The 16,389-nt window shown below is 41.3% G+C and overlaps 1 protein-coding gene across 1 annotated transcript; it reads right to left on the minus strand.

Annotated features, from left to right (window-relative positions):
* Positions 1-931: 931 nt before the first annotated feature.
* LOC120537478 (noggin-2-like) lies at positions 932-2,414 on the minus strand. The gene has a single exon (XM_039766442.1). The coding sequence runs from the start codon at positions 2,011-2,013 to the stop codon at positions 1,138-1,140; it is 876 nt and encodes a 291-aa protein (XP_039622376.1). The 5' UTR covers positions 2,014-2,414; the 3' UTR covers positions 932-1,137.
* Between the last annotated feature and the right edge of the window lie 13,975 nt (positions 2,415-16,389).

Here is a 16,389-nt window from a genome sequence, read left to right on the forward strand (position 1 = left end):
GGGTGCCAGGACACTGGGGCGCACATTCGCGCACACGGGGCCAATTTCGAGTCAGTAGCTACCCTGAGACGAACGGATTTTTGACCTACAGAATTGTAAAGCAAATATTCCGAATCCGACTTTATTGATGGAAAAAACTGTCCGTTTTTTATTAAAGGAAAAATGTCCCCTTATCCTTATCCGTTTATGACCAACAAGGTGTCAATCTGTGCGTATTCGTTACTGAAATGGACGCAACGGGGCACGAGAGTTCATCGTTGGGACAAATGAATCCTCAATAGCGGAATTACAGCGACTTGTCCACCCGACAACACGTCTTCAACCGAACTTGGGGTCATTTTGTGACGATAATAGAATTGCTACCGCAGCGGACTCCTTTACCTCGAAGTTTTAAGGAAAGCGGATTATAATCCATCCATCCATTTTCTAACCCGCTGAATCCGAATACAGGGTCACGGGGGTCTGCTGCAGCCAATACAGGGCACAAGGCAGGAACCAATCCTGGGCAGGGTGCCAACCCACCGCAGACGGATTATAATATCGATTCAAATTAAATAAAGGAAATGTTGACGTGGAAATGGAAGGACACGGGGAGCGCCGCTCACAGTCTTTCCTGAACACAACCATCAAGCTCTCATCCAGCTGAAAAGCAAACGACAGGATCGTTTATTGTTTGAGCCCATCTTTTCTGTTTTGTAGCATTTTCATTACAGTCTTGAGCAGGAGTAAAGCCTAGACGGGAACCCAGTGCATCCCACCTACCCATACAGTGAATACGGGGGTCCGTTTAATGAATCTAATAAACTTATCTGTGACTTAAAGGTGTAATGCGGAAGACTGTCGTGAGCACGGCAAGGACCACAGTGCTACTGGACACCCTGCCTTCAGCCAAAAGTACAAGATAGACCATCATCTGAAAAGTGGACTAAAATTGTTTAGAAAATATTTTATTGGGGGAGAAAAAGGATTATTTAATTGACAAGCCTGGCGGTGATGTCTGCAGCGGAGTGATGGTGACATGCCCAAAGTTAAAAGTCTCCCCTCTTAGGTGCTGTGCTGCACTCTCCTCGGGTTCACTCCGAAGTTTGGGCGTGTATTCCGTTTTCCAGGGCCAGTTCCCAATCGAGCGAGTGGACTCTACTTGCAGGAGCACTTGCAGGCGGTCACCACAGGGTACGGCACTTGACGCCATGTGCACTGCTGCTCAGCCACTACTCCGTCGGAGCCGAACCAACAGTGCCACGCCAGGATCTTGATCTGCGTCACCTGTGCCCGCTTGCACGCCATCCCGGCCGGGAAAGAACAACTGTGCCCTGAGCCGTCATCCTCGCAGTCCGTGTGACGAATCCAGCGCGGCCAGAAAACAGGACCCAGATCCACCCAGCGGGAGGTGAGTCGGCAGGTGGCCATGTGAACGAGCCAGGCGCGGAAGCGCTCCGAGTCGGCGGCACTAAGCCAGTCCATCCGCAGATGCTGCACTTCGCTTTCTAGCTTGCGCTGGTAGCGGGCCGCACTTTCGGCCAGCTCGGGATTTGTTGTGGTAATTCCTGAGGTCCCGTTCTCGGCGGCGTCCACTTGCGAAGGCTTTTCTACGGACATCCAGAAGGGATCGAAGGAGGCACCCAGGACACGCAGCAAGCGCGCCGGCTTCATGTGTTTGGGTTTGGGTGCGTAGTGGTAGTCCTCCTGCGCTAGAGATAAGGTGTAGGGGCGGATGCCCAGGCCAGAAGATGACGGCTTCGAGCGGAGGAAAAGTAGGGGGTCCTGAGCCAGATCCAATCCAGATTTAGCTGGTTTTCCCAAAGTCTTAGTGGAGACCGGAATGGTCCAGAGGAGGACGCAGTAGAGGAGACACAATCTGCCCGCCAGAGGGGTGCGCATTGCTCCGACTTGCCGAGGTTTTGAAATCCGTTTTAGAAAAGAAAAAAAAAAACAAAAACAAAGAACACTTCTGTCATTCAGCAATCCCAACTTTGCGGTCCGATTTGTCTTTTTAATCGGGTCATCCAACATTCGCAGGGAGTTCCTATCGTGTCTGTGACTGTTCAGTTAGTTAAGGCACTTGCTTCATGTTGCCTTGCTGTTTTAGTCGGAAGAATATGACGACTGTCTGTGCAGTGAGTGGTTTGGATTTTTAAAACTCCAGAAGGACCCTTATAGAAAACGCACGCCGTGGATGTTTGTTTTATTATCAGCGAATCCTTGAGTTATTGACAACATTCCCTATAGAGACAAGTTCACGTAGGCCGCCTAGTCTAGCCAAGGCTTCTTGGAAACGACTTGTCGCTGTTTTGGTACACAAGCCCCCGCCCCCCGACATTGAGAAAGGCACAGCTAAAGAGAGACACTTAAAGACCCACACTGCGACTCGAGTGAGACCAAGGCTCAATGAACTGCTGTCTGATTTTTAGTAATCAAATCCATTTTTTGGATGTCTTACACACCTTATACAAACAGTACAATATGTAATAAAATGCTTAGTTGCTCATCTCCAATGACTGCCTTTAAGAACAGTAATAAATTATAAACATTCAAAAATCATTCATAGAATTATATGAAATAAATAGTTAACAAATAACTTGATTTCCCTCTGGTGGGCTGGCGCCCTGCCCAGGGTTTGTTTCCTGCCTTGCGCCCTGTGTTGGCTGGGATTGGCTCCAGCAGACCCCTGTGACCCTATAATTAGGAAATCCATCCATTATCCAACCCACTATATCCTATCGTAAATGCTCTTATGTATTTCTAGATACCGTCCTTATTCAGCATGCAGATGGACTGTGGGAAAAAGCCACTTCCCAGTCTCCCTGAACTGGACTTTAGGCAGAGGTAGCATTTATCTGACTATCACAATACAGAAAAGAGGCCATTGTTGGCTGGTGTCACAGATACTTTCCCTCACCTGGTGGTGTAGATGTCCTGGGAGTCTGCAGAGACTTACAGTCCTGTTGTGTGCCATTTCCAAACCAGGCGGTAATACTTCATGTCAGGGTACTTTGGGTGGATGTGTAGTATATAGAGGGGAGCCTGAGGTGCTAAAGATGTTGTCATGCCTTCTTCGCCAAACTGGACAATGATGTTAAAGTCATGTGCAGCCATACAGTCATACTGTATGTAGAGGGAGTGCAGCAGAGGGCGCAGAACACAACCCTGTGGGGCACCTGTGTTGAGAATGAGGGATGATGAAGTGTAGCCACCCACTGAAACCACCTGGGATCAGCTTGGCAAGAAGTTAAACTCAGCTGCACAAAGAGGTGTTCAGATACAGGTCCCTGAGCTTGGTGGTAAGCTTAGAGGGGGTATTGTGTTAAATACAGAGTAGTAGTTTATAAATAATTCCTTCTCTTGTTGTCTACGTGGGCCAGTAAAGGATCAAGGTGATGACATCCTCTGTGGGTCTACTGGAGCAAAATGCAAACTGCAGTAGATCTATTTCTTTTGACAGAGAAGAGAATATATCAGTTTTGACCATCCTGTCCAAACACTTCAATGCTATAGGGGTTAGTGCAACAGGACAATTGCCATTCTGGCAGGTTGCATGCCATTTCTTAGCTATGGGGAAAATAGTGGATCTTTTAAAAGATGCTGGTACACCAGACTGGGTTAAGGAGAGATTACAGTAATATTTAAGCACTGGGGCACGTTGGCCAGCACAGATCTTGAAAACACGTCTTGGAATGCCATCTGGGTCTGCTGCCTTCCTCAGTTCACTTTCCTGAAAGCTCTTTCACTGAGCTGTTCTCCCACTGCAGATGTATTGAACCACTGGCTGGCATTAGCAGCATTCACAGTGAACACGCCTAGAAATTATTAGGCTTCTCTGCCAGAGAGGCGTTGGTGCTCACCCTTTTGGGAGTAGTTGCTACAGTATATAGGGTGTATTGTCTGTACACCTTGCCACATCCACCTTGGACTGTTCAAATTGCTGTTTCCTGGTCTCCCCATATCGTTGCTTGGTGCTTATCATGGCTGTCCTTAGACTGTACATGGCAGCTTTGTAATCATGATTTTTTAGGAGATCCTGCTCGCCAACCCCCGGGTGGGTGCTACATGCTAGCTGCGCCCAGCGTATTGGGAAGCGCATGTACAATTTAAAAAGATTGTTATTTTCATGGGAATTGTTACATATGCATAATAGACTTAACTACTTTATATTACAGCAAGTAATTAACCATAGTAAAAAATAGTAAAACATAATAGATAGAAAGAAAATGATGTTTCATTTTGCATTAGGGGTATTCAGTGCGTTATACGTTTTTGTTCGGTTTGGCTTTGAAATTAACAAGCAGATACTTTTTAAACTTACACTTTTACTGTAAAACTTCAGTAAAAACAATATTCTGAGTTAACTTTTTGTCAATATTGCATTTAATTTTGAATCCGTGTGTGGGGTTACATCGTTACAACGCAGTGTATAACTGCCCGTGAGTGAATATCGTTTCTTTCTCTCTAATAAATAAAACAACTTTTTCGAATGATTGTCCCTGTGATTTGCTAATTGTCATAGCAAAAGCTATTATCATGGGAAACTGTAAATGTTTTAATACGAATGCCATATCAAGATCTCCTTTGGTGTCTAATGTTATCCGCGGACGATGTACTAAATTGCCTTTCTTGTCGCCCGTTAGTATTTAAATTTTACACTTCAGAATTGTTCGACCAATTTTGAATACAACCAATCTTGTCCTATTGTACAGCCCATCACTGATACGTAAATTACGCAATAACATTACGATACGTCCTTCTTTCTACAGTAATTCAAGTGGTGGAAGACCAGATGATATTAATGGTTGTAGATATTCTACAGGATTTTGTAAGTTGATGTTTTCTTCTTCCGCACCATCACCACCAACTGTTTCAACAGAGTCTTTTGATACGCATAAAACCAATTTGCCGTGTAACCAATTTTCACATTAATTCATTTGATTTCATTGTTTCTCTGTGTGTGTACTAATTTCTTCTGTTGATAACCCTTTGGGATGAAATTCTTCAATAAGATTTGGACATAATACGTCTTCTTTTATTGGGACCTTAAAGTGGGGAAAACGTAAAAAATGTATAAAGAGCTAAGAATGCAGGAACGGTGTCTGACAAAAGCATTCACATGAATGAGGTGAGAGTACTGTCGGTGTGGGCCATTAACCGTAAATGGTTGAGAGGAGGGTGGGACTTGAAAAAGTCTCTTGGCGATAGTCTCGTCTCAAGATTTTCTTCTATATTAGAGAGATATACAATGTAACAAGTGTCAGTTTCTGTAAACACATTGATGTTACCATCAGAGCTGCGCCTGAACATATCCCAGTCAACAACACTCGATACGCCTTAGAGAATTGTCTCTGACTGATCTGTTCAACGAGTGACCCCATGCATGACTGGAGCTTCCCAATTTATGTTTTGTGTCTGGACATAAGAAAGACACCAGCATAGTCAGATCTGTCCAGTGAAATAGGCATGTGTGCATTACAGCCGTATATATACAGAGTATATCAGTGATCCAGTGTCCTGTCCCCTCTGGTAGAACATACAATGTGCTCATAAATGTTTGGTATTACCTTTTTGAGACAAGCCTTGTTGAAATCGCCAGCCAAGATGGTGGGCAGCGTCCAAGTTATCATCCTGGTGTTGACTGAGTGTCTCATACAGTTCTAGCTGGGTAGTGCTGGTGGAATACACAGCTATGACAACTGACCAGGGGAGTGAACCTCCAGGGAAGATAAAATGATCTGAATTTAATCGTCATGAGCTTCAGATCGTGCTAGCAGAGGTGTGATAAGACTGTTACATTCCTGCTACTGCTCCATGAGACATACCTTTCTATCCACCTTTCAACTTGCTGGACACCTCGGCTCTGCCCATACGGTAAATGGTGACAGATTTATCTGGCAAAATTGCATGATCTGGTATCTACTGATTCAATTATGTCTTTGAGAGGCAAAAAAAAAAAACCCCAAAATGTAGCAGCCCCGAGTCATTTCACTTTCACGTGCATCTGCTGCTGTTTTTTTGAAGAATCTCACTCGACTAAGCTGAGTCACCAAATATGTAGTCTTAAAGCTGGTGAGTTACCTGCAATCCATGTTTAGAAGTAAGTGGTGATCATAACTCATGAATCCCAACAATGGATGTAGAAAAAGTAAATTAAAATAACACAACACAAAGTAAACACAGAGTCTCATTGGAACTGGAAGAACAGCAACCGTTCTCAGTGGCGCCAACTTTAAGACAGACAACAAGCAAGTAATAATTGAAAAACCTGAAGAACCAAAATAAACTATTTGTCTTTACTTTATGAATTAACAAAGTTCAAATTTAGACAGCGTAGCATGGAGGCACAATAATTAAAGTAGCTACCTTAACCAAGCATGAATTTGGGTTCAGTTCTTCGCTTTGTAATTGTGTCATTATGCCAACACATGTTAGGCACATTGGTGAATTAATGGTTCACATTAGAACTGATAGCTCAACTTTAGACTTGTAGTTGACTACACGGGGTGCCCAGATGGGCTGCTTGCCAGTGTGTCCTTAACAGTCAGTGTAAGATGGTCTGGTTTTCAGTTTAAAGTCTGCTACTGACTTACTGGTGACATTTCTTTCACAGTAGTGCTCCAGATGTAGAAATATGTACCGTATATACTTGTGTTTTAAGTTCTCACGTGGATAAGTCGGGGCTGGACTTTACCGTATAATTTCTGGTATTTTATAATGTCGGTCGTATAAGTCAAATGCTGAAAACTCACGCCGTTGTTCCAAGAGATTACGCTGTACTAACGTCCACCTGAGAGAGTAACCACGGAGCACACGGCCTTTTTTTTTTCCTATGTATTGTGCCTACGTGACCACACAGTGATACCCAAACTATTCTGAAGTGACGTTTGCACTGATTTGTGTATTTCACAACCTCATCCACCTTTATTGTAAGAACAACCCTTATCTATGATGGCGCGTTCGATCAGAAGAAAATATGAAGCTGGTTTTAAAATAAAAGTAGTTGAAGTGGTGAAAGAAATTTGTAGCTGTGCTGCTGCACCAAAATTCGACGTGTCTGAGAAACTGGTGCGAGATTGGAGGATTCAAGAAGATGTAAAAAAAAAAAATTAAGTGTCATATTTTTGAACAGGCGTATAAGTCAGGGTCTGATTTTATGATCGATTTTTCGGGTTTCAAGACCAAACTTATACGCAAGTATATATGATTAAATATATTTTGCACCTAGAATATTACAGATAGATACCTACTGTATATAAATTACAGACTGTTGGTTTTGCAAGCAGTTAAGCTCTTGGTCGTTAAACCACAAGGCTACCTTTTCAATATATATCTCTAGCTCACTGTACTGTATATACATTCTTTAAAAATAATGATGCCAGCCAGAGTGGTTCATCAGAGCGATGCTACAGGGGAACATCCTTTACTTATTTAGACCTGTATCAGTTTCCCTAAATGCCATGAATAGATGACAACCGATTTGTGAAATGGATTCCTGTTTTTACAAGGACATATACTGCATACATTAACACAGACTAAGTTCAGGTTTTCTTGGTCTGTTAATATTCAGGCCAAGCAGCCTACTATACAGTAAGGATTTATGTTTTGTACACATATTAGGAACCTTTTTCAAAGAACTAAATTCATATGCAAAGAACCCTTCCCAGAATGAAATACTTGTTTGTCAAGCAGTGGGTCAGTTAGGGACCACACAACCCAGTAAAGTGCCATTAAAGAAACAACATTTTTAAGAGAGTATGTCTCCTGGAAAGCACCTTGGGATGGAGTTCACTGTATAAACAGGAAGACCAATAGGTTGGCTGGTCTAGTAAGTTCCTTTGCCCTCTCTTTGGACTAGACTCGCGTTCAGAGTTTGTTTGGGCATTTTGCAGGCATTGGCCCTGGCACCCCACAACCCTGTACTGAATGAAAGTAATGCTAAGGATATGAATGATGGACAGTTTGAGTTGAAAATGGTTCGGAAACATGGATGAGTGGTACCTAACCTGTTTATTGGCACAGCACTGTAGTCATGCCATCCTCTAGAGTAAACGTGGGCATACCAAGTGACAGAGGTCCACAGATATTAATTGGAACCAGCCTTTCTGCCAGCTGTGCATCCTTGTCCAAGATCAGGACCTTTTGCCTAATTCTGCCCTTTGATTGCCTCTGCATTTCAAACAATTTGACAAAATGATGTTTGCCTTTTTAGCTATCACTGTAATGTTTGCATTGCTTTTACCTGTGGTCCTGGGAGACGCCCTTATGGTCGTAAATTTTAGGTGCAGCTAATTAAATAATCAGTAAGTCATTCACTAATTTAAATGTCATTTGGTTTCTTAATCCACTTTTTCCGGATTCATGGTCTTGGGAGGCTCAGGTTATGTATGGTAGCAATGAGCATAAAGTAGAAACCAAGCCTGGAAGGGACACAAGCCCATCAAACTACACACTCATGCGAGCTCCTATTCACACTATGGCACCAGCTTCATTAACCAGCACACCTCTGAAATGTGGGGAAAGCCAACATGGACAATTTGGGGACATGCAAAATCCACACTGATACAGATCAGGAATCAAAAGCAGCTCTCGGCGGCCTAGAGGCCACAGCACTTACTAGTGTGAAAACAACCTAAGCTATCAGACGTTTAATTTGGTTTAAATATAAAACATAACACACACTTAAAACAATTTGGATGCTTATCCAGACAGAACTGGGTACCCAGCAGAGACCAAATCAAGACAGGGTGCCAGTTCACTTGAGGGCCCACTCACACACACACAGCCAGTGGAGAGTCGACAATGAACATACACCTCCACAATTCTGGGACTTGGAAAGTAAATTGAAGTGCAGAGCGAAACCCCACGCTGATATGGGGAGAGCAGCTACTGGGTATGGGGTTTGAACCGAGGACACTAGAACTGTAAAGTAGGCACACTGCTATTGTACCACAGCATAACCCATGTGTAAAACAGTAATGGGAAATATAAAACCATAGAGTACTTACAGACATATTAGCAAAACACATCTGTTCAAACATGAAGTAATATAGTAATACAAATAAAATTCCCGATACCTGGCATTTTCTGTAGATAGTAAAATGACTGAAATGAATATACGCCAAATTCTTGTCTAAAAAAGACAAGGCTTTTACATTGGCAAGTCACGAAGACTGTGATTTATCTTTACAAGACATTAAGAAAGATTGAATTTTTGTCATATTTGTTAATACATAAAGCATTTTATCTTTTTTTGTAATTCACTTTTAGTATCAAGTTTCCATGCAAAGAATAAAAATAAACACACAGCTATGACTTGGGAAAAATGTAATGAATGTAGAAAAGAATTCACTACTTTAGGGTCATCTCTGTTCCTTTAGCAGCATTTTAAACAACAAAAGTATTTTGGAATAAACACGTACGGTCCTAAAAAGCAGGAATCATCAAAACACAAAGAGTTGTTAACACCTTGTTTTAAATGTGAACAGACCCCGAAAGAATAGGATGGTGGGGAAAAAAAAAATCAACATGCTAATAAAGTCAGATTAAAAACAGAATGGCACCAGTGATTAAAAAGCCCAGGCCGATACTCCCTTTCCCTGTAGTTGCCCTCCCTTAAACTGAAATTCAAACCCTGGGCCACTCTACTAATGAAGCCCTCAATTAGCCAGTTGAAGGTCTGGCTGTTTTAGCTGTGTGATGGCGGCTGGCTGAAGGTGGCAGGTTACGCAGGACTCGGCCACCCAGGGGTTCCAAGTCTGCATTTCATTTAATAGGCCTGCTCAATGTTGTCATATTTCATATATTTTATGGTAAACCACTTGTGACGAGTTGTATGACTGATGAATAATCTATATATATAATTCACTAAGGCAAGACACCCATGGAAAGCACTCCGGAAGGGGCGTGGATTCACTAAGCCGCGGACAAGTAAGACACCTATGGCGCACGCAGGAAGGAGCCACGCCCACCAACTCCAAGACCATTGGATACGACGACAACACGCAGAGCCACGGCCACCAACTGGGACACGACGACACAGAAAAAACGGCGTCATTTGCATTCGTCTGTCATTGAGGCCACATGTACCTCTGAGCCACGTTGACTGTTCATAGAGGCATGTTTCTCGCGGAGGTGAATGGCCATATGCAGCGTGTAAAACAGTTTGTGAGGGGTATCCCAAGGGATCCTTAAAACAATCCTTTATAACTGAAGTTAAAACACAATAAAGTAAGCAGTCTTTAAAAACCGAGTTTTCGGTTACGACACATGACCGCGTGCACCATAGCAAACTGTTTTACACGCTACATACAGCAATTCGCATCCGTGAGAAACATGCGTCTTCTTCACTCACGGACAATTATATTTTGCTCTCTCCAGAGTTCCATCTTTTCATTCACTTTCTGTTGTATCCTCAAACCCTCCCTTTTTAGACAACTGTGTCTTTCCAGAAGTGTTCAAACATCAATAAATAATCATGCCATGTTTGTTATGCCGCGGGTTCACTATTGTGTTGTATTTTGCTCTCTCCAGAGTTCCATCTTTTCATTCACTTACTGTTGTATTCTCACACCAACCCATTTTAGACAACCATGTCTTTCCAGAAGTGTTTAGCATTCAATAAATAATTATGCATGAGACTGAGCGTGTGTCTAGGCGTGGGTAAGCCGTTGAACCCCATTCGGGCTGCAAACCATGGAATTCCCACTAAGTGTGACTCATACACTCCCACTGATTACGTCCCTATCCTTTGTACACACTGACCCTCCCACCTCGCTACTACCGTGGTCGGGTGTCTTGGTGGATTATATACAGAAAAGCAGCCAAAACCGCTCAGAGCAATGAAAAGTCTATGTGAGTCACAGGTGCATCTGGACCGTGCAAAGACGACAACGACTCAAGTGAGGAGTTAGAGGTGGGCACATGAGTGGGCAGTGCATACTGAACGAGAAATCAGCAGACTAGCACGACGGAGGAAGCGGAATGGACGTCGTCCTTCTCTCCTCTCATTCCACCCTCTGTGCCTGAGCGCCGTCCACCCCCATCCCTCCGTCTGGGAGGAGAAGGCGCGATTGCGGTCCGCCAGTTTTCAGTCACGGACGATTGTGTGTTGGTTTGTTCCGTGCATTATTACAATGTTGCTTTTCTTGCTGATTTATTACATTACCGATTTTTCAAATGTTCATTTTCTCCCTGTGCTTAAAAAATCATTAAAAAACCGGCCTGATTATGCGGCATATGGTAAGCCGCGGATTGGCTAGTAATAAATATTTTACCTTTGTTTTAAAAACGTTTTAGAAAGAAGTCTATAATCATCAAGTTTTCTGAACCTGCTAATTCCAAGTGCCTGTGGAAACAGAGCTAATCCAGACAGTGCCAAGAACAGAACTAACCACGGGTGGGAAACAAGTTTCTCACAGTGGTGCCTCACACTTCACTCACACTGATGTAACGTAGAGACACCAGTTAAGTTAATACACATCCTTTGGGACGTGGAATCAAATCAGAATACCCAAAGAATATATATATGGGGAGACTTCACGGGGACAAGAGAACAAAGTGTAAGAAAGGAACATCATCCTGTTGTCCTGAGGCTACATCCACACTACTATGTTTTTGTCTGAAAATGCAAACAATTAGTTGCTGTTTTTGCTTTTCGTTCAAACTACCCCTGTGGTTTTGACCTTTGCAAATGGAGACTTTTCAAAACATTCTGCAAGTTCATCTAGTTCTGAAAATGCCAGCTTGGCGTAGCAATGTGCATGGGTGAAAATGCCGACTCTAATCATCCTATCATATGTAATGCTTTGTAGCCCATCCCTGATTGGATCCTGCTCATTGTGACATCTCATTCCCTGATTGGTCATCCTTCACAGAGGAAAACCATATAGTGACAAACAGGAGTTGCCTTCCAGGGTGCTTATTGTGTTGCTTACCCGTACGCATCGACATTGCGTTTGTACAGTCAGAACGTTCAAGGCATGTGCAAATAGTTTACCAGCCGCCACACAGTTCTGAGATAAACCCGGTGGTTGGCAGCACTTCAGTCCCTTCAAAGATGTCTCTGCCGATGTGCACATGGCCAGCATAGGTGAATGTCTATGTCATATGTATTTTCACTCATTTTATGTGGATGGAAGATACTTTTGCAAATAATGTGAAAATGATTGTGTGGCTGGAGTTTGTTTTCATTTAAAAACTCTATTATTAAAAAAACACCAGAGCAGTGTGGATAAAGCCTGAAAGAATATGTTTTACTCAAACAGAAAAAGCAGACCAGTGAACACAGAATATCAACTTCTTCTTTAGAACACTAAAATAAAAAACATACTGAAGTAGGATGTTTAATGCAGTAATGGAGCACATGCACAAAGTAAGCCAGGGTCATAAAGCCACTTGCACATTTGCTTAATTTAGTTCGGAGTCATAAGGGCTGGAGCCTGTCAGGCACAAAGCAGGAACTGATCCTGGAGAACCATTTTTGTTTTTTATTTACGCTTACTCATACAGTGTAAAAGCAGAGTCTCAGATCAACTTGTGAGAGTATCTCATTTGACATTAATATCTGTTTCATATTGCCTTAGAACTAGTATTTGCCAACGCATGAGCCCTTACAAAACAGGCAGGATTAAATAACCAAAAAGATAAATGCAACAATTATCGTCAAAAAGACCAAATAAAAAACAAAAAGTAGCAGCACTGACAAAAAAAAAACCAGGAGAGCTAGAGAATTATAACTTGACATATTTAACAATTTAAGAGAAATTAGCATCAAAAAGAGGCGCACAATTACAGTATGTATTTTCAAAAAGAAGACAGGACAAAAGTGACACTACAGGAAGAAACTGATTAAATTTAGACTTGACATTTTGTACCAGAAAGTTCAGTTAGTATCGTGCGGAGGATGGCACTGGAATGAATAGCCGGGACCGTGGAAACTCAAAATGAGTGCCCAGCAATTAAAAAACTGGAGAGAACAGGTGGGTTGTCAGTCTGAATATGAATGTTTCAACAGATGGAGCCTCATGAATAGATCTAGGGAGAGAGCTCCAGAGAGTAGGAGCCACAAAGCTGAGTAGGAATATATGAGGAGCTCCGCAACAGTAAATCAGCCAGCGTGAGATGATCTCAACTGTCTAACAGGTGCCAGTCATGTGGACAAACATTCTAGAGTTTGGAGTCAGTAGTAGAAGTTTAAAGGAAATGTGTTTGCAACAGCAAATAAGCCGACTGTGTTTTGTTTGGATCAGGATTTGAGCAGCAAAATTCTGTTCATACATCACACAAGCAACACAACAAAAAAAAAAAACTGTGGCAGCACGACTGAGAAGTGACAAACACACAACATGGTGCTAAATTTTACCTAGAGAGGGGTTTGGCCAGACTCTGGCGAGGAGGTGTTGTAGATGGCCTAGACTGCTGGAGAGAAGATGGGATTCACAGACAGGTGACCTCTTAACGCAACTCCAAGGCTGTTGAAAGAGGAACAAGGAATTGTTTTGCAAGAGCCTAAGCTAAACAATAAAAGCTGCAAATATATGCTGGCGTCATCAGTTCACTCAAGTGGCAAGACCACACGAAAGAACCTTGAAGACAACTTAATTAGCTACCACTGCAGAGGTGAGCGTACACCATGAAGAAGCAGCTAATAAACAACAAAGCACCGTCAAGGCACTGAATGAACTGGAACAGTCTATTTTAGGACATTACTTCTGGCACGGCTACAAAGCAAAATTACTGCTTTCATGTAAAAAGTACTAGAATAATACTTAAGAGGAATGAGGATCTGATAAAAGAGATGTATATATCTTTTTTTTGTTTATACATATAAAAACAAACTTACCCACAAGTCCATTTAGTCGTGTTCATTGGCAGATTTGCTATGCAGGCCAAACAGATCTATCCCACTAAATATTTAATACAGTAAAGCAAATGGCAAAAATAGAAATCTTCTTTTGACTACATGTACTAAAATATTATATAAAAATGATATTATTAATGATTTTTTTTACTTTATCACATGCATTGCTTTTATATAATTATAATATAATTATGATAACAAAACATCTTGGGTTATTTTATAAGGTTAGCTAAATTAAAGAGGAAAATGAGCTGTTAATCAGAACGTTTCTAGTGGCAGACAACAGAAAATACATAATAAGATCACTTTTCAAAGATAAACAGTATAATGACTATACTTGTTAAATATAACATATCTAAGTATTAATAAGGCCTTCGTTTTTAACATCTTGTTCAGCACACCGACTGTGTAAAATGAACTTCAGAAGGGCCTTAAGAGTTCACTGCGACCTTCTAGCATTTCTGATAGCGACAGCTCCAAACACAGACAAGGTCAGGCCAAAAAACAAGACGTCTTCACTTTAAAAGGGAAAAACATTCTTGCCGCTAATACAAAAAAGCTGCATCTTCTATATGTTGTGGATCCCCACAATAGTTGGGGCAGTACTTACAACTGAATATCTACGACAGAGCATCTTTAGCAGCACTGGTAAAAGTGTCTTCAACATGACTTTTTGCCTTTGCTGAATGGTTGCTGACTATTTAGCGATATACAGTGTACTACTTAATTAGTAAAATATTGTGGCTTACTGATAATTCTAATGAAAACATAATTTTCTAAATTTACTGAAATGCAGGATTATGTGTGAACCTTTTTCTTTTGGTACACTAAGGATTTGAGGCTAATTTAATATATTCTGTACTTTGTTACTAATACAGTCTTTAAGCAAACACCAACATCATCAAATTAAACTTGCAGTGTTTTAGCAAATATTTATGATTTTTTTTAATTTGATAGCCTCATCAGTTTACCAAGAATAATGACAGAAAATTGGTATTTACAACAGAAGTGTTAAGTTCCTCCAAAGCTGTAATTGTTGTATAATATCACGTGATACTAACTTATGATCAGTTGTGAATTTATAGACTAGCTATTAAATAATTATGCTTGCTGCTTAGATGTAAAGGGGATTTATACAGATAGCACATTATTTGTCCCTGGGTGGGATTTTTACAGTTGCTCTTTAAATAAATAAATAAATAAATAAACACACATCAGAATGGCTAAAAATGGAGAAGATTAAAAAGCAAGAAAACCTCTCACTTGACTGTCACAGTCCCACTGAGGCATTACACAGGAGTATTACTGTTGGTATAAAGAAGCTTTAGTAGCGCTCCTTCACATACTTCTGCTGTTAGTGTGTCAGACATTATTCATAATGGCCCTCATTGTTTTCTTTCATTGATGTTGTTTTAATCCTTCCAGGGGGTCCACAGTGTCTCTGTTACGCCTGCAGTCCTTTGAAGACTAGAGAGGTTAGTTTGGGGATATTTAGGTATATCGGAGATGAAAAGTCAATGGAAATCCCGGAGAGTACTTTTCCTTGAGTTTCTCTTTTATTAAATTTGATAAAGAGAGCGTTGTTTTGTGTTTGCGTGAGTATTATGGGTATTGTTGTTATTGTTAAACGGGAAGTACATGGTTGCTTGTATAGGTTAAAATTGATTTAACTAACAGGCATCTATTTGAGTTTAGAGACAATAGTAATTGTAGACAATAAGAGGAATACGTTTTTGAAGCGGCATAGCCGATCGATAGTGGACGGTTGTTTACTGTTTTATATCGATGGCTTGTGCATGATGTAATAAATCCTCTTATGAATTGATAGTGCTTTATTGTCCCTATAACAAAGAAATTTAATTGTATTAAAGCAGTAATTATACGACCTGTTCGAATAAACTGAGTAATAAGAACTGGTAGTTAATTTGCCTTGATCTTAACCTTATAGTAGGCTGGTAAGCTAAAGTATGTCTGTATTGGCATATTAAATATTTGTTGTGGGGTTAAGTAGTTGCTAGTTTAAAATGACTTCCATTGGGGAGTTTAGTGTTGAACTTTCTGAAAAGTTTTTAAATCGGTGCACCAAAGAACAACTTTTAGAACTTGCAGATAGTCATGATTTTGTGTTGACTAGCGATGATAAAAAGAGCAAAGAGGATATGTTGAGGGCTGTTAAAAGCCAGTTGATTGGTCAGCCAAGTTTGTGAGCAAATTTGACCTTTTAAAAGGATACTGGCAGGTTCCATTGACTGTTAAGGCCAAAGAACTGTCAGCATTCGTGACACCTGATGACTTTCTCCAGTATTGGGTTATGCAGTTTGGGGTTTAAAACGCCCCCGCAGTGATAATATAATTGCGGATGCCCTATCTCGAGTATGAGTTTCTCCACTTTTCCCTAATCGTTTCTTTTTCTATCCTGTTTCCTAGGGCCCAGGAAGTGGAAATTGAAGTAGAAGTGAGTCGGGATCTGTGAAGTTTTTCCCTTTACATACTGTATTCCTTCGGGGAATACTTTTGCGGGGGAGGTGTTACGCCTGTGTACTGCT

The sequence above is a fragment of the Polypterus senegalus genome, chromosome 10 (genome assembly GCF_016835505.1).
Source record: "Polypterus senegalus isolate Bchr_013 chromosome 10, ASM1683550v1, whole genome shotgun sequence".
Taxonomy (NCBI): Eukaryota; Metazoa; Chordata; class Cladistia; order Polypteriformes; family Polypteridae; genus Polypterus; species Polypterus senegalus.

What these genes read in the sequence shown, in the direction of transcription:
- LOC120537478 (XM_039766442.1), bottom strand. Translation starts at nt 2,013, where the DNA reads ATGTTGGATGACCCGATTAAAAAGACAAATCGGACCGCAAAGTTGGGA.